Source organism: Megalobrama amblycephala, linkage group LG3 (genome assembly GCF_018812025.1).
Source record: "Megalobrama amblycephala isolate DHTTF-2021 linkage group LG3, ASM1881202v1, whole genome shotgun sequence".
NCBI lineage: Eukaryota > Metazoa > Chordata > Actinopteri > Cypriniformes > Xenocyprididae > Megalobrama > Megalobrama amblycephala.
In genome coordinates this window covers 16000464-16019805 of record NC_063046.1, presented here as the reverse complement: position 1 = coordinate 16019805, position 19342 = coordinate 16000464, and the positions used below count along the sequence as shown (strand labels likewise).

The 19342-nt window shown below is 38.3% G+C and overlaps 1 protein-coding gene across 5 annotated transcripts in view; it reads right to left on the bottom strand.

Annotated features, from left to right (window-relative positions):
• Positions 1–19342, bottom strand: part of ccdc102a (coiled-coil domain containing 102A) — a 125132-nt gene that overhangs the window by 32711 nt on the left and 73079 nt on the right. For all 5 annotated transcript variants that reach the window (XM_048184221.1, XM_048184220.1, XM_048184222.1 and 2 more), the window contains 3 exons: positions 5179–5944; positions 2189–2406; positions 1310–1418 (listed from right to left, as the gene is read on the bottom strand). In XM_048184221.1, coding sequence (XP_048040178.1) covers positions 1310–1418; positions 2189–2406; positions 5179–5853 — 1002 coding nt within the window. In that variant the 5' untranslated portion in view covers positions 5854–5944. Of the gene's footprint in view, positions 1–1309; positions 1419–2188; positions 2407–5178; positions 5945–19342 lie in introns of those variants that run through there.

The following is a 19342-nucleotide window of genomic DNA, read 5'->3' as shown; positions in this document are numbered from 1 at the left end:
CAAGTGAGTGTGTGCAATCATATTTTTCACACACGTTTGGATTCTTATGCACATTATCAGTCAAAGTTTGGATACAATTAAAAAAAAAAAAAAAAATCTAGTTATACAATTGCATAGTAATATAATAGTTAATTTTGCTATATTATAGTTATACAAACATAATTTTGTCTTATACTATAAAACACATATCTTTTACGCATATATAAAATATACAAGTTGGGCCTACATATAAATTTACTGAAAAAAAATAAAAGTAAAAAATATAGTGTAGGAAAAGCAGCCAAAATTTTCCACATTTTAGAATAACAGTAAATAACAAGTAGGTGTGTCCAACTTTTTGACTGTGTTAACTTTATTATGAATTTGAAGCAGGTATGACTATGTATGGAGGATCTGTGACTCTTATATGGAAGAATATGACATCTGGAAGTGAAGGTGAAGTGCTGGCTTTTGATGAACAGGCCACCACAGCACTGAACCCAGTGCGCTCACCATGCATTCTTCCTACTGATTAGAGTTCTCACTATAAATTGCCCAGAGGAAAACTGGAGAAAAGGCCAAGGATTTCATGCTCTTTTAACATGAAAGTGCTGGAGATCAGTTCCTCATGAGAATACCATGTGTTAGTGTTCTGGCATCAGTAATTTATTCGTTATTTGTAAAATCAAATACGATCCACAAATAAGAAATACAGCATTGAAGCCAGAATACTAATGTTTACAATTAAGGCTCAGCAATTGGTGTCTCGACTTGATGCCGGAAAAGCAAAAATAAATTGCATAAAATACCAATACCAATAAATAAAGCCAATAAATTAAATGTTCCACAGCTGCTACAAAACTATTTGGCTTTTGAGTGTGATCTATGGCAAGTTTCTGAAGAATAACTGTCATACTACACTAAATGCAGTAGAGTTGGGCGATTCAGCCAACAATAACAACAACAAAAAAAAAATGTTTGTTTTTTTCCCAACCTTTTGACAATATTCAATATATATCTCAATATTTATGTAACTGCACTTAAGTGGGGGTTTTTTTCAATCAGAAACAAATCATTTCAACCTAACTGTCCGGTCACTGTTGATCAGTAGATTCAGGGTATTAATGTACAGTATGAATCTAGTTAAAAGTAATCAAGGCATTTTTCCATGCTATTTGTCACTAAATGACTATAAGGAAAGTTCATTATATTGCTTGATTTTATATCACCAGCAAAATAATTGCAAACATATGAAGAATATCTCTGTATAACATTCATCCCTAGTATGCAGAGCAGTTAAAGACAGGGAAAAAAACATTATGTTTCTTACCTGTTTTAGGGCCTCTTGTTTGCTTTTGTTCAGTTCCTCATATTTGAGTTTCCATTGGCTCAGCTCTGCCTCCAGTTTCTCAATGTTCTTAATGAGTGCATGTTTATCCCTGACAGAGAGAAAGAGAGAGAGAAATGAAATCTTGACATGCACAGCACAGATCATCATCATGACAGGGTGAAAGGAAATCCAAATAGATTGTTCTCAAAACATCTGGTCTTCTCAGATGCCTCCAGTAGGTGATTTTTAAAGTCAACACAGATACATTCTTCACCGTCTATGATGAGTTCAATTCAGCAGTTGATTGAAATCATTTTTATTATCAGTTATCCTTGAAGGATACAACTATGTTAAAGGGTTAGTTCACCCAAAAATGAAAATTCTGTCATTAATTTCTCACCCTCAAGTCATTCCAAACCCATAAGACTTTTGCTCATCTTCGGAATACAAATTAAGATCTTTTTGATGAAATCTGAGCGCTTTCTGTCCCTCAATAGACAGCCTATGCAAGTGCAATTTTGATGCTTCAAAAAGTTCATAAAGAAATTAGAAAACTAATCCATATGAATTGAGTGGTGAGACTTGATCGCATTTTATGACGAACAGATTTAATTTAGGCTTTTACTCGCACGTCATTTAGGTTACCCGTATTCTTCAAAATATCTTCTTTTGTGTTTAGCAGAAGAAATAAATTCATACAGGTTTGGAACAACTTGAGGGTGAGTAAATGATGACAGAATTTTCATTTTTGGGTGAACTATCCCTTTAACCCTGTAATTGTTATGAAAAGCTCCAAGATTCTAAAGGCCTTTGACTTCATTTGTTGAATTCTGGTCTGTTGATGCATGTATTGTTGCCACCTGGACAATGATCTCTTACTCTCTTTCTTTCAGCAGGACTTTCTGGGACTCATCCAGGCGTAGTTGGAGAGCATTGAGCTTGCTGGAGTCCTCCTCCAGGGCAGCCAGATCCTCCCACAGCAGTCTGCTCCGGTCCTGCCGACTGAGAACTGAGCGCAAGCTACTGGCACTGCGAACGTCCCATGAGTCTGGAGCCTCTGACTTCGCCCTGAGAAGAGCCTCCAATAACTCCAACTCCTGAGACAAAGACAGAAAGAAACAAAGAAAGAAAGGTCTGCAGCTGTCAAAAGATGCCAAGAGGTTGTGTGACATGCCCTTTTCCTCGAAAAAGCATGAAAATAACTACATAAAGAAAAGAGTTCTCTTACAAACAGGGATAAACAAGGAGACTAAAATTTTAACTTAAAATTATATTAAGTTATAAACTTATAGAATTAAGGTTTTGTTTACTTTTGTACAATAAACAATTCTGACACTGTGCTGCTTGCCAATCAAAAGTAAAACCTGGCTTGTGAAGCAAAACCAGCTGAGAACCGCTGCCATAGTCAATGTATCGAGACAATGAAAACAAATTAAAAACATACAAAATAAAAACAAAGACTCTCAAGCAGTCTTTTTCTCCTTATTAAACCAAACCAAAGAAGAAGCATCCACATAACAAATATCACATTGCACCTTTCCCTTATTTCCTGTGTGCATGAATGAAATTCACAAGCTCTTTGGAGGAGTAATAAAAAACAGCTCAACAGTTCAGTGCACCATCTTTCTCTGTCCTTCCTACACACAGTAGGGATTACATATCAAAGACATGGGCCCCAGGGTACAGACATGAGACACTAAACATGCTGCCAACTTCCTACAATCCCAGAACAGCCACAGTTGAGTCATTGTGCTAAAAGTGCAGCGACACCTCCCTACCACCAGGGGGAACCAAACGCATACAAATAGAGATAGAGTTCCACATGTGGAAGCACTCAGCATGCCTGTGTGGAAACAGATCAGGAAATGGGATGGTATCAAACAATCCAGTGAGAATTAGACTGAGCTAACTAGTATTTGTTTACTTGGCTAAGATTGAATGAGGATGCCTGATCCTACTTCAGAAAAGGTGCATGTCTCTGTGCTGCTGAATAATAATAATAATAAAAAAGAGAGACTCTTGAGCTATCCAAGCTAACCCCTGTTGATATCTGTGCAGAAATATACATCCATCGTGCTCAAAACTCTGAAGGTCAAGTTTGACACTGACATTAATTTTTCCTTCCCTCTCTCTGCTGGTGCGATGTCTTTGCACCTATTTGTCAACCAAAAAAAGAGGTGGACATTTGTGTGAGGGGTAATTCTTTTGAAAGATTAGTTAAAAACACATTAAGGAAATAACAGACATGCTCAAACGAGTCTAGAAATGAAAAAGGGGTTTCTGGGTAGCGAGAAGTGGCGCGGTACCCCTGGCTGTGGCCCCATGGGTGAAACACATGGGGGGTTGTGCTGGTTCTAATAATAGGACAAAAAAGAAACCAGCACACAAGCAAAAAGCACAGAGTCAGGTAAAGAAATCACAGGGAGGTGCACTGAACCAGGTCTGTGGCTGACCTATTTACAGTTGTCTACCTGTACTGAGAGATAACAACCTTGGTTATTCTTTGGGTTTGACATATGGTTTGAGCATCTGATTTTCTTTCTTTTTTTAAAAAAAAATTCTCATTCAGTTTTACTTTGGTGCGCACTGGGTTCATTTGACATCAAAGTTTGGTTCATTTGGATGATGTTCGCTCCAAAGTCGGGTGTGCACCCTTGCAAACTGTTACAGAGTTTCCTTAAAAAGTGATCTGGCATACTGTTCTTGTGAACTCCAGTACGATTCTCAATTGTTTTGGTTCTTCTTGCAAACGAATTACTATAAAAAAAATTCTACTTAGTCCCTTGCTCCTCTGAGAAAACACCCTAGCTCCAACCTCTGCACTCTGTTTCAGTCTATGTAGAGGACCGACTAGTCCTTTTTGAAAATATGTGACCTGTTCTGGCAAAATGAGTTGCAATGAGCGATTTATTGTTATTTATTGTTATTTATCAAACGCGAGTTATTGTTATTCTCATATTCTCTTTATAAACCTTCAAAATGATGTATGATTTTTTGGAATCCGACAAAAATTACTGAGCTACACCTGTTTGAAGTCGATAGAGTCAGCAAAGTCAATTTTGAGAAAAATTTAGTTAAAGTTTTCTGAAGGTTCCAAAACTAAATTATCTAACAACCATACCTTAAAATCCCTGGTAATACCACCACATTGGGCACAAGCCAAGTCAAAACCCATATCTATAGGAAAAAATATATATATATTCAACTTTTTTCCATGATTCCACAATTGTTTGCTTAACATTAATGAAACAAACAGCCTATATATTAAGACCAACTGTAGGCTTTGACACATATCTAATATAAATGTTACACATCTGATGTTTCCCCATCAGTTAAGACAGATATTTTGAAATACTGTAATTCCGTGTATGTGTGTATATCGGGATCGCGTGCTGTCTGAGGCGTCTTTGTGCGCATGCTTTGGATCAGTCAGCGCGAGAGAGATCGTTTTGTTTACTTCAGCATGAGTTTGAAAATCACATTTCATTGGTTCAGACTCATGCCATCGAGAATTCGCTATGAATATTCACAAAATTGGAATGCTGCACTTTACAACGATACCAAACTTGTGCTGAGGGGAAGCGCTAGTAGTCGAGAAGCGAGCAGAGAAAACTGCATTTTTCATGGTCAAAGGAAAGGTACTCCTCTCAGAAAACGTACAAGATAATTTTAAATGTTTAATTGCTATTTGGAGCATTGGGATCACTAGACGAGGGCTCATTTTTGTAAAAAACACAATTTCGACCAAAATTGACATTTTTCCACTTGTTTTGCCTGTAGCTCGAAATTAGCCCGTGCACATTTCGACTCATTTTGCCAGCACGGGTCACATATGTAGATTTACATCTTTCCAACTGAGGAGCACTCACCTTTTGCCTGTCTAGTTTATCAGTGCCTACATCTCTCACAGGTTCCTGCTCTGGAGAGCCTGGCCCATCTCTCACATTCTCGTCGTCCTGATTGTTATGCTTGATGTCTGGTTCCCTTGGCTGGTTTGAGTGTGTGGAGGCAGTTGAAGAGTTGGATGCTGGTGCAGTGGAAGCATTCTCTGGAGAGTTCTGTTCAGCTCTGACTCTTTGGGCTTCCAGACGTAGTTGTTCGTTTTCCGCCGCCAGCTCCTGGCGCTCCCGTCGTGCCCCCGTCAGCTCTTTGGTAAGGGCATCCAGACGTTGTCTCAACTGCCTGACCTCATCCCGTGCCCTGTTGCGTTCGGCCCGCACCTTACTCCACTTCTCCCTCCAGTTGGCAGTACAGTCCGACCACCAGCGCATTGTCTTCTCCATCTGAGCTGCCCGTGCCCGAGCCTCCTCCAGCTCGCGCAGACGCAGCTCCTCACGGCTCTCCCAGTCGCCAACACCATCACAGCCCAGCCCTGGAGACAGCAGCAGAGGAGGGCTTGAACTGGGCGTTCCCCCTGACGGGCTGGGTGTGTGGGTCAGGCTGTCCGGGGATCGCACCCGATCTGGGCCAAGGCCCAGGCCGCACAACAAGCCCGCCCCAGACTTGGCGGCCTCTGTCATGTGGGGGCTGGGTGTGTGATTCATCACTGAGCCAATGATGAGTCCAGGGATAGAGAAGATAGTGGTAAGGAAGATCTGATCAGGAAGCCATAATCCACATCAACATGATGCTTTTCTGTGAAGCAAGAGCAAGATGAGTTTAGAAGAGTAAACGGAAGAGATCTGTTCAATTCGTATATATGAATTGCAATGTTTATTTTGAACAAAATTACAGATAGGACTAAAAAAAAAAAAAAAAAAAAAAAAAAGAGCACACAATCATTGGCTCTGAAAAGCAGTATACATATAAATTCAGTAGGTGACAAAGACATACAGGAGCAGAGAGAGCAAAATGAGAGAAAAAGAATTCTCTCTGTCAACATGTCATTGCAACAAGGCCAACAACATTAATATTGTAGAATAATCCAGACCACACCATGACAACCAAGTGCAGCTTTAATTTACAAGTGCTCTCCCTTTCTCACACTCCCACACACAGGGCTGTATTTACTTAAAAGAGTGCAGGGTTGCAAAGGAGGAGGTTCCAGGTCAAAAGCCTTCTGCCAGAGCAGCCAGCATCTCTCATCGTCCATGAGGAAAGAGTTACAGCCCTACAGCTTAGGGGAGTAGGAACTTGTGTTTGTGTATGTAAAAAGTGCGAGGCTTTGGTGAACAAGGATTAGATTTATTATATTTTTAAAAACAGACCTCTATCTGACCTGTAAGACAACTGAGCATGTCATCTGTCTAGGCCAAAAAAAATTTTCTAGGAAAACATCATAATGTGCTTTAAAATTTAGGTACAAATAATGTTACACACAGACATGAACTCACTTATCTTGTTATTTTTCTGTGGAACAAACAAACAAACAAACATTATGAGTATATTAATGCACCTAAAATGGAAGTCTATGAAATTGCGGAAGCAAAATTGTAAAGTGAAATTTGATGGATTACCTTTTTTTTTTTTTTTTTTTTTTTTTTTACTTTTTGTTAGTATGGAAGATTTTTGTCATTAATGTACTTCCATATATGTGGTACTGACAATTTATGTGGGTTCATTTTCCTCCTCCTGGCTAAGTTACATAGTTTACTGACTTTAAATGTTAAATGATAGGATTTTAAAAACCGAGACATAACTTTGCATACACAATGCAAGTAAGTGATTTTTATCTCTGTAGTCTAATGTTAACATGCAAAATGTTTAAGTCTTGTGCCTATACTTATTTTACATTTATTCTGGGTGCAATGTCTTCCCCCAAAGATTTCCATTGTAAGAGCACTACTGTAAAGTTTACTGTGGCATAAAAAAAACAAAAAAAACATGCATATGCCACTATTCAAACCCTGAGGAAGTTTACGGGTGGGGCCTGTGGCTTTGGGAACTGCCGACTTGTGAATTAGTATATATTGGGGCAAGAAACAGGCATAGGCTCCTCATAAAACACTACTCATACAAAAGCCCCCTTTTTATTAGCTCAGCTGGGGAAAAAATGTTGAGACTATTAGGTTTTCTGCAAGCTAGGAGGGTGCACAAGGGTTTTGGTGGCAAAGAACAGCAACTGCTGCCACTGTGGGTCAAGGGGACAATAAATCAGTATCCTGGATCAGCACAGGCTACAACATGGTTTAGTCTATATGTCAACGGGTGTCTCTTTAGTAAGCTACAGCTGATATGTTAGAGGCAAAGCAGTTGTCATGCCAATGAGCTCCTGCAAGGATGTCAAAGGGCAACAAAAAGCAACAAAAAAGCGCAAGTGAGAAAACGAGAAAGAGGCAGAACATTTTAATTAGCTCCAGAGGCTTTCACGGGAGATCCTGATTAACCCTGATGATGCAATCTGAGCAGCATCTCTAGCAGAAACACGAGCAGCACGGAGAGACGAGTGGATGAAGAGAAAGAGGTGAGGAAAGAGCGAGAGAAGGTGAAAATGTGTAACTGGACCCTCTGCTATACTGCTGACAGCTAGAATAAAGAGCAGTTGATTTCAAAGGAAGAGTAAAGACTTGCTGAAAAGTGACAGATTTGGTTGAAGTTTCAGGCTTGCCTTTTGTCTAAAGTTAAAAAAAAAAAAAAAAAAAAAAAAAAAATCTCTTTCCATTTTTGGGGGGAATTCATTAATACATTTTTGACCACAGGGGAAAACCTGCACACAACTAAAAAGCTCAACAAATATCTTTAACAGAAGATTTCATCTTCCCACAGAGCAGATATAAGGCCAGCATGGGTTTCCATACTGGTTTGGTGCTGGTCTAGCAAAATTTAAGATTAAGATGAAGCTGGTTGTCCCTTGCTAGCATCACATGTTAGGGACTTCAAACCACAACACACGGCTGTTGAGAATTCAAATACATTCAAGCACTTGGTCAAATTGAGAAACACTTGCCTAATACAAAAACAGATTATATTTAATGAAAAACTACAAAGCCAGGTTAATTATGACCTGCATTAGAGGATTAAATGGTTTCCCTCTTGCCACAACTATTTTCCCCAAACACTGCTCCTATAGTGTATACCCTCAATAGGAAATCTTAAAGCCACAAATTTGCTGCCATCAGTTTAATTCACCATTGAACCAAGCTGACTCACCCATTTTAGATCATATTTCACTGCCAAGGAAACATCTGGAAGCTCACAGTACCCTTTACCAAAACAGAACGAGGCCGACAGGCATAAAGGAGTGTATACAAAAGCTAGTTAAGTTCAAGCACAAAGAAATCTATTAGAATCTTTGCCAAGACAAAGTATGTTAAATGGGCAAAAAAATACAATGAGCACTAAGACAAACGATGATCTTTGAGAGAGAATAGCAAACAATACCTGAAAGGATGAAAAATGAGGGATAAGCCAAACAAATTAGCCCCATTATGCTTGGCATTTCAAGGAAAAATTGTTAAAACAATGTGCAGTTGTTCTTCAGCAAAAGAACAAAGGTCTTTAGTTGATCGAATCAACCAGGAGCCATCTCATACAGTTTTGCTTCGCAGGTAAACTGATTTTGTTTTAAGGATGTTTAGATATTTTATCTGGACAAGACAAATATACTGATTTAAGTAGTCATGAATTAAAATTTTCCTTGATCTTTTAACATGTAAGATCACAGACCGCCTTTGCAGAATCTAATCAACGCCTATTTCACGTCATCGCATCCTTGGCCACGCCCACTGGCGCATTAGTGAGATGAGAAGGAGAGAAGAGAGATACAGGATAACTGGACTAGGACAGAAAGTATACTTGATCGCACAGTTGAACGCACAGCCTTGCAAAGTTTACGTCACTTGACTCGTACGCGTACGCAGGTGTTCAACGCATGTGCATTGCGACAAAATACCTTTATGAGTTACAACCCATATAAACATCTTTGTATTCTTCCATGCTAGAGTTGTAAAAATGAGGGTACTTTCTAAAAAGTGAAGTATACTCTGGTCTTAAAAATAAGATTACCTTCCAAAGGATACTAATGCTAGGAAAACATTGATTGTTTGTTCAGTACATTGTGGATTCTTTAGTAATTCAGTCACAATTTCAGTGCAGGTTTTTACTGTAAGATAGAGACCCGACAGTAATGCCACAACATGCAAGTAACCATGTTAATTCCAATGCCTGATCTATGATCAGTGATTTCTACAGCTGTTGAGATTAATTAGTTAAGATTGAGATTGAGAGAGTTCCACATGTAATACTTATTTCATATGCAAAGATGTTAGCCAATCACAGCATTGGGTGTTTACACTGAAGTTTCACAGCAGACACACCCCTTAAAACAGAGCATTTAAATCATAGGGCTAAAAGCAGGTTAGAAAAATGACCTTTTATTTCTAAATTATGACCATTTTTGTTGTATAAATCATACTAACACTATAAGTGCACCTCATTATAAAGTAACATTATAAAATTATAATAATAGTTCATGACCCCTTTAAGAAAAAATAGCATTTGCAGTGTTAATTCATTTATAAACAAATATTCATGACATTCACAGTCTGCATCATCAGTTTTCATAGGCTTCTAGGAAATATCACATACCTGCCTGGAGGGCAATATGCACAGAATATGTAAATTATATGCAGATGAGGTTATGCATAATAAAACCAGTGTTGTTTAGCTTCATTTCTGGTCATTTTGGAGAATGAAGCTTGTGCATATATCTGGGATTTATATAAAAAAGCAGACTCTGAGTTTACGCATGGTTTAGTAAATCTAAAAAACCTGTGCACGTTAAAAAAAAAAAAAAAAAAATACAGTTTGTGTGTACACATACTTCTAGGATTAAATCTATGCAAAGTTTTATACATGAGGCCCCAGAACAGTCATTGCTATTACATCACAGGAAAGTCAGAAAGAAAATTTTAAACAACCGAGACCACACACTGAGCAGCATCTCATCTGTCCAAACTCAGCAAGCAATGAATTACAAATCTGAAGAGTTCTTAAATACAGGATGTAAATAAACCCCCTGTGTAAAACACTATCCATTTGTGTTTTTCCCAGTGGCTCTGTAGGTGTTGGAGGAACTGAGACACAGTGTCACTCACAGGGTCCAGGGAAAGTGAAAACCGATCTGATGGCTGCAGTCCATTTTACTTCAAATGCCCTATTGTCACCTCCTGACATAAAGCCAGGAACACAATCTTTTGTTCCCTGGTTCATCAGCGATGCTTGTCAAAGAACAGCCTCAGGAAAAATCTTCCATCAGGTTAAAGTGTTAAAAGACAGTGAGACTCAGGGCAAGGAGTGAGTAATGTTGCAGAGATCTTAAACATAGACAGAAAAATGTGAACCTGAACCCAAAAAGTCAATAGAAATGTTCTGAAATATCCAAGAGAAGGGAGTATTATAAGCACAGCATGCGTTAACATAAATTTCAGCGATGCGAGAGTGAAAGCACACCTTGTCTGTAATCTGTGATCCTTGTGGTTTTCAGAGGAATTTGCCCCTAAAGGAAGAGGAAGTTAGTCTGCTTGTAGCGCATGTGGTCTCCGACCGCAGACTGTGAAAGTGACAACAATCATTTTGCGTTCCACATTAGAGCAGATGATCTTGATAAAACATCTTCCGCTGTCTAGGATGAAAGTGCTCTTGCCAAGTGTAAATAAGCAAATCTTAAAATCTTATCTTTACAGCCAAGCAAACTTGCTGAAAAGTTAGAGACAGCCAAACTGTAATGATACTGTTAACATACGGTGAACACAAATGATATACAGTACCATAATAGACAAGTTAAAATAAAGTGGAGAAGGGAGGATAGAAAGATGCACTCTCTATTTTGCTTTGATTCACTGAAAAAATATCCTAAGAGGAACTGTCATACTGATTCTTTAGGGCATATGAATTATGCAGTATTATAAAATATTAAGTCTTAGTATGATTTAAATATTCTGGTTTAATAAAAGAACCTAACTTGAGACCAAATAGTCAGCCAGCCGGGGCTGCCGTTTACTTTAAATCCCCAAACCACTGGACGTAACCCATACCGCAACCAGAAATACTCATAATACTGGGGGGGAAAAAACAGAGGCATCCACTGCAACATCATTTTCTCTGTTCTGCATTAAGTTTAACTTTAACAGTTAGTGATTCAGGAAGACAGTACAATAAATGTCATGTAATTTCAAAAGAGACCCTTTATTTTCTCTACAAAAGTTTACAGAGAAATAAGAGAAAGTGTAAACAGGTTCAGCTTTCTTCTCAAGCTTGTCATTACCTCACACTGTGACACGGCTGGTTAAATTTGAATGATTCACACTCCAGAAACTGGTAGACAAGCCAAAAATGTCACACAGTAAAAACAACAACAACAATAGCCCCTCTAGGCACGTCTGCTGTCGAGACTGATTTCAGCATCGCAGAGCTGGCTGATTTGCGTCTTTTTCATCTACATAACCAATGCACAGAAACACCAGTACGACACATGTGACTGATTACAGTATGTCGGGCAGGAAATCCAAACGTTTGCCTATCGTCCATTGACCTCAAACATGGCTTATCATTTGAAACAGGTAAGTAGTAGCAACTTTACATGGCTGCTAGCTATAACGTTAACCTAGATAAATGTGCGCTATCATACTGTATATCCAAGTGTTTGTGCAGAGTGTGGAAGGCAGCTAAAGTATAGTGTGCTGTACTTCACAACCACTTACATTTTTCAACTTAAAACGCTCCATCATTTTTTTGTCATACAGATAAAAGTAATACATCAAACATTGTGCTTTTATAAAATAAAGAAAACGGGATGCGATTTCTGCCGTCTCGGTCTCCCTGAACAGCAACACGTCACATAAATGAACTTAAATGAATGACTACTAGTCAACTGGAAAAATCTTTAGTCAGGGGCAGCCCTACACAAAAAAATGTCTATACCACTGATTAACAAGTGCATTAGTTGAGTATTTCAGTTAGTTTTTAATCATAGAATTTTCAGCATCATTACTCCAGTCTTCAGTGTCACATGATCCTTCAGAAATCATTCTAATACGATGATTAATTTTCAAAGTTGGAAAGTGGAAACAGTTGTGCTGCTTAATATTTTTTATAACATGCTGTGTTCCTTCAGTCGATTGAATTAAAATCTTTTATTTAAAATCAAAGCATTTACACCAGCTACTATGTGGCCTTTTTACCCTAAACTGATAAATTTTTTTAAATCAATATCACTCTAAGTAAATAAAATACAGTGTACATGCCATGGTATATTTGATGAGTATGGTACCAATTATTGTTTCCATCAAACATATACATATTCTTTTAGGTTTTTAGATTTCTTTAGGTCTTGTCTCAGACCCAACCTTATGTGAACTTGAACTCGTCTTGGACTTCTTTGGTCTTGGTCTTGACTCGGACTCGACCCTTTCTGGTCTCGGTCTCGACTCGACCCTCTCTGGACTCGGTCTCGACTCGGACTCGAATGAGCTGGTCTCGACTACAACACTGCATTTCTACACCTAATCTTGAAATGAACATTCAAATGTTCATATGATGTGACAGGATATAGGCACAAAAAACAAGACAAACTCAAATAAATCATGTTCGAAGTTTAAAATGTGTACACATTTTGTAGCAACACTATGTACACAACCTACTACATGCATGAAATCTGCAGGTCATGCATAGTACTGGGATCATCTGTGGTTAATGCATTTTGTCTGAGAAATGGGTAACATATGGTGTCTCCTTATTTTATGTCTGGAACGGAAAATTACTTGGACACCTTTAAAGTGAAACGAATTTCGCAAAGAACAGAACATCTCTGAGGGCATCAACAGGTGAACATTAAGTTTTTCCTTATTTTTTTTTGTTATTATTCTTATGTTATGGCCAATACATTTAAAATCAACTATTTTAAAAGCTACAAGTGAATTTAGGCATCACAACAGTATAATCTACAGCATTAAAAAAGGATATTCATTTTGAGATTTGCTACAGATTTCTAAGTAAACTGCACAATTAAATAACAAATTTGATGAAAAAATGATAATAGCAGCAACAACAAAAAAAAAATCTCTAATTCACCCACATGCACAATCGTGCACCAGTGAAAACAGTCTTGACATTCATAGGAAAAAAAACTACAAAAAGAGGGACAGATGTCAATTCACTGACTTAGTGAGACATAAGGAAAAGGTTCATTTGGGGGTCAGCCGAATCTGTCACACACTTACAGGGGCCTCTTGTTAAAATAATCTCAAGTAACTTGATCAAAGCTAGTATCCCAAGAGGAATTTAATGGATCAGGGAGTTAGAAGGTCTTACATATAGAGTAGCATGTAATAGAGAGAATGATGAAGTTAAAGCAGCTAAAGAGAAAGAGATAAACCGAGAACTGGTCATATGTCAAAGGGTAGTGCTCATTTGAGGAGTGTTAAGCATTAAGATGTTAATCTCCTCATAATCTCATTCAACAAGGCATGAAACGGCAATAATAAACACTCAAAATCCTGCCATGAGCAGATTATGAGTTCGAGGTCAGGGCTGAGACCATGTATCAACCAGAACAAGATTTCAGTCATGCAAAACACTGAATAAGCGAGTTGAATAGAGCTATTGGGAAGAACGTTACTGTGGAAGCCCATTTCTGCCTCAGAGCAAATATATATGTCCCAATTCTCACATTATATATCATGTTGTGATTTTATATTTGTGCAACAGGACTTTATATATTGAAATGGTGACATCAAATCTCATAATGTGACTTGATTCGTTATTGTAAACTCTCTCTCGATTAACTTTATTTTTTTTAAACAAACTTTCAAAAAAAAAAAAAGCCCTCTGAAAAGAGGGGTTTTCAAAATAAAAACATTGTAAGATTAAAATGGGGAGGAGAAACAGGAAGCAAAAGTAGGACAAAGACAGAAGGTGATGAAAAGTTGAAAGAGAAGCAGAAACAGAACACATACCATGCAGAAAGGGAAGAAACACTGACGAGACAAGACAGGATTATGCCTAAACTTGTGATTTCACAGTATGATGTCAATCCTCCCGGGATGTGGAAGGGGCATATAGAGCACAGAAATGACAGTCATGATAGCTACATAACCATACTTGTCAATTTGTCAGACAAAGCACAACAAGCTATGAAATGCAAACAGCCATTTTCCTGTACATAAGTCTCTCAATTTTCTAAATTTATCAGATTTCTGCCTTTCATTCAGGACTGACACAGTGAGGAAATTTCTCTGACTCGCAGGATCTGTTGTGCACTAAATCGTCCACCATCGTCCTGTCATTCATCTCATCACTCCTTAATCGTCACATAATAAGTGAAATCTGACTCTGACTCTGCAGATCTTGCTGTATGGAGCAGAGCAGACATTTTTAGTTTATAATAGTAGCGTCCATTGTCCAACTGAACTAAATGACTTTTATTTCTATAAAAAAAAAGCTAAACGACAGTGGGGGGCAAGAGCCACGGTGGTCAAGTAATGTAATCGGTGTATGGCCGAACAACACCGACTACCGCAGCAAGCCTACGTTCATTAAATAGGAAAAGGAAACAATCACGGTGCAAACTACCCTGAGGGAGTCCAGGAAAACTGACACAATGTATGACAGTCAATCCTTCACTCGAGTGGGTTTAATGAAGGGACATGTAGTTTTTGCCTACAGCACAAAAATGAGTAAAATCCACCAACAGCTAGCACAGAATTTTATACTTGCAGTTATAGCACAGTGGGTGTTCCTCATCCTTACAGCAGGGGGCGATGTGAGGACCAAGCTGCAGAGTGGTGCATAATAATGAAAGAATATTTAACGTGACTAAATCTCTTTTATCTTATGCCACTTAAGTACCCCAAGGAAGCATTTGCCTGGAGAGGAATCACTGATAAATCTAATAAAGTGGGAGAATAACAGCGGTGACTATGAGATCACTTCAATAACTGTTGTCATTTAGGGAAATATGAACTAACAAGGCTTAACTGTGTTTTCCACACACTTGGTTTGCACATAATACAAGGTTCATGAAAGAATATGAGACCACACACAAATAGGGTCAAATGGTATTATGCTCCTTTTATGACTGCTAATATATTATAACTTGTCATGACTTAGTATACTATACAATAAGTAGACCTGGGCTAATATAAAATTATTCTGCCTTTCTGAAACTAAACGACCTGACTGAGCCTCACACAGTGCGGTTTGTCCTCGGGGTCCACTGTCCACATTTAAACCAAATCCATCATTCTGAACATCCACCAACATGACAGAGCAGACAAACACTGCGCTCCCTGTATCCTCAGCTTGGCCAACATATGGTCTTGGGAGACTACAGTGTATAGGTGCATGTATGTAATGTAGCCTATATCCTGTGACAAACTAATGTATGTTAATGATACCCAACAGCCCACACATACATGCTCAAGGCTTAAAGATGAAAACAGGGAATTAATGACTCAATGAACAATGCATTCTTCTTACCACGGCTAATGGTCCTCAGTCATATAGCGCCAGTTATATGGAGTGTGTGTACGTTGATGCAGTTTAATAAGGATCAGATGTAAAAGGCCGACAGATTCATGTGTACGATAAGGATCCTGGAAAATGTAAAATGGAAATGGACTGGAATAATCCAAGCCAGACTGAATAATGCAGACAGTCAAACTTAGGGAGGAAAGGTATGAAAAGAAGCCGTGGCAGAGGGCAAAGAGTTGAGGAAGACAGAGAGGAAATGGGACAGAAACTCAGGAGGAAAGGGAGGAAAAGATAGTTGGTGGAGGGGAAAGAGGGAAAGTCTTTGTGGAAGGGGCAGATGGCAGAGGACATTTCTCCTGAATAGGATTCTTCCTGCCACTGATGAAATATACTACACTTATTTACAGCTGAGCAAGTCGCTCTGTGTCCACTCTCTTTGTCCATGTCTTTTTAGACTTGTCCACAGCACAGACAGGATGTGTGATTTATAAACATCCTGTGAAAGCAAGAATAAAAGGGCAAAACACTGTGACAGAGTCAGACATGCCGTGAAATGTACATGTGCTCTGGGACAGGGAAATGCAGTTCAGTGCAAAGTAAAACAAATAATAAAAAAAAAGTGGACATTAATTTGTACCATATTATGCAGCGTGTGACAAATTAATCCCATTTAATCTGCTGTCTCTCTAGGGGAGCTCACCGATCAATTGAGAATTTGTGTTGATTAGAACCAGGCCATAAACAAGCAAAGTAAAACAAACGGCTGTAGTTTCGCTGTGGCAATCTCAGACCCGTGACGAAACGCTTCCTCCAGCTTGACCATGTGACTTTGGTCAGCTCCACTGAGGCAGTTTTCCATTAACATGAGCGGATCAGTCTTTCTTCACAGCGAGGAAGGCAATGCTACATTTCTGCAACCATATGATCCATGAAATAACTTCAGACTAAAAAGTGAAAGTGCAGGGGGAGAGAGCAATCTGAAATATCAAGGCCAAAACTCACCAGAAATAAAGATTTAGGAAAGCATGCTGCCATCCAGAAATATTCAGTTTAGAAAAACTAATACAATTAGAGAGAATATTAAAAAAAAACAGATGAACTTTCAAATGAAAGCAATTTTACAACTGAATGGATTTATAACTTAATTAAAATGCTCTTGAACTATCGATCACTGTTCATTGCAGAACTGCTGATCTCTGGCAGGAAGTTCAAATTGATGCTATGCAGTGTGGTTACATTGCAAGAAGAAACATGTTTGGCAGGTTGGATGTTAAGCATGAAAAGTTAAAACCTTAGCAAACAAGACATGAATATCATGTAGTTGCCCAGTTATTCTCTATAAAAACACACAACCTAATGTTTGTCAAATTTTATAATAAACCCTGCAATTGTCATATGATGCGAACGATCATTATGTTCTACAAAATTTCCACAATTATGTTCCAAAAGTTTCATGGGATGGGGCCTGTTTAGATCTGGTCACTTCATGTGTTTTTACTGATCGGATATCTATCTGATTTGTTAAAATGATTCCATTTTACACTTGGCCGCATAAATGTGTCTCAGCAAAATGAATATATATGTCTGATTTTCAATTCCCATGCTATGTGCAAATTTAACGGAGTTCACGTCAATGAAAATAAAACAGATATGAGCTGCATTTTAATTCATCATCAGCCTATTTCAAGATCAAAGACCACAATAGGAGAGAGAGCGGCATCAGCACTGGTAAGATAATTTCTTCTCACAACTTTTAATGAAGATGATTGAGTTTTGAGTGTCTTTCAGTTTTATTTGCGTCAGTTTGCACGTTGGCTTACTGAAGAGATACTCAGCTACTCAGCTACTCATCTGCGGCGATGCGTGATGCAGTAGCACTGTCATATCTGGCTATAAAATGTCATATAGTCTATAACGCGCTCTAACATTTATTTAAAGGTGCCCTAGATTAAAAAATTGAATTTACCTCGGCATAGTTAAATAACAAGAGTTCAGTACATGGAAAAGACATACAGTGAGTCTCAACATAACACCGAATCTCAACATAACACCGACTGTTACGTAACAGTCGGGGTGTACGCTCCCAATATTTGCATATGCCAGCCCATGTTCCCAACATTATGAAAGGCATTAGACAAGGGCAGAACGTCTGGATCTGTGCACAGCTGAATCATCAGACTAGGTAAGCAAGCAAGGACAATAGCAAAAAATGGCAGATGGAGCAATAATAACTGACATGATTCATGATAACATGATATTTTTAGTGATATTTGTAAATTGTCTTTCTAAATGTTTCGTTAGCATGTTGCTAATGTACTGTTAAATGTGGTTAAAGTTACCATCGTTTCTTACTGTATTCACGGAGACAAGAGCCGTCGCTATTTTCATTTTTTAAACACTTGCAGTCTGTATAATTCATAAACACAACTTCATTCTTTATAAATCTCTCCAACAGTGTAGCATTAGCTGTTAGCCACGGAGCACAGCCTCAAATTCATTCAGAATCAAATGTAAACATCAAAATAAACACTGTACTTACGCGATTAGACATGCTGCATGAAGAACACTTTGTAAAGATCCATTTTGAGGGTTATATTAGCTGTTTGAACTTTTTTTTATGTTGTTTAAGGCAAGTGCGAGCTCTTGGGGCATGGAGCACGAGATTTAAAGGGCCACACACCCTGAATCGGCTCATTTCTAATTATACCCCAAAATAGGCAGGTAAAAAAAATTAATTAAAAAAAATCTATGGGGTATTTTGAGCTGAAACTTCACAGACACATTCAGGGGACACCTTAGACTTATATTACATCTTTTAAAAAAAAGTTCTAGGGCACCTTTAACATTTTGGGAGGAGTAAAATTTACTAGGGATGCCACAATTCTCAATATTATATTGAACCATTCAGTATGACATCCATGGTTCAATACGCACTTTTAAAAGGCGTTTTTTCTGGTTTTGCATTTAAATTGCCGTGCATTTTATTTCTCTCCGAATGTACTCTATGCACGGTCACTTCCGCATTTTTCCTCTGGCCGCATATTTACATCTGGTGCTGTGCCGTAAGCCTATGTTCCTTACCTAGAGCTGTCAAAATGACTGAGGAGAAGATGACTTTTTAGTGTCACTGCTCATAAAAACTTCTCCGGATTACTGTAAATGATATCTATCGCATTGTGAGGCTGTCAGCTGTCATACTGTCCAGTAAAATGGAGAAGGACATTAAATGGGCAATTTAATCTAGCTAATAATGCAACGTGATGTGACAGACATATTGGATACAGAAATTAGTTACTTCCCAATCCTCCTTACAAATAAGCGTGTAGTTAGTTTTTTTTTTTTTTTTTTAACTCTTATCTTTATCTCCATCTCCCTCCTCTCAAGCTAATTAGATAGACCATTTGAACATGCTCCTCCCAAACTTTGCTCTGCAGTTTCTCAAGATGCACACATGTAAGTGGTTGACAATTAGCTGATCATATACTTAAATAATTAGTGACACAGCCCACATTTTAAAATCTTTATTTGAATACGGCAACATGATACCTCGTACAACAATATTTCTATGATTAAATCACTGACAGAGACCCCTCCCCCACCAGCCAATCACTGTGGTCATAGTTA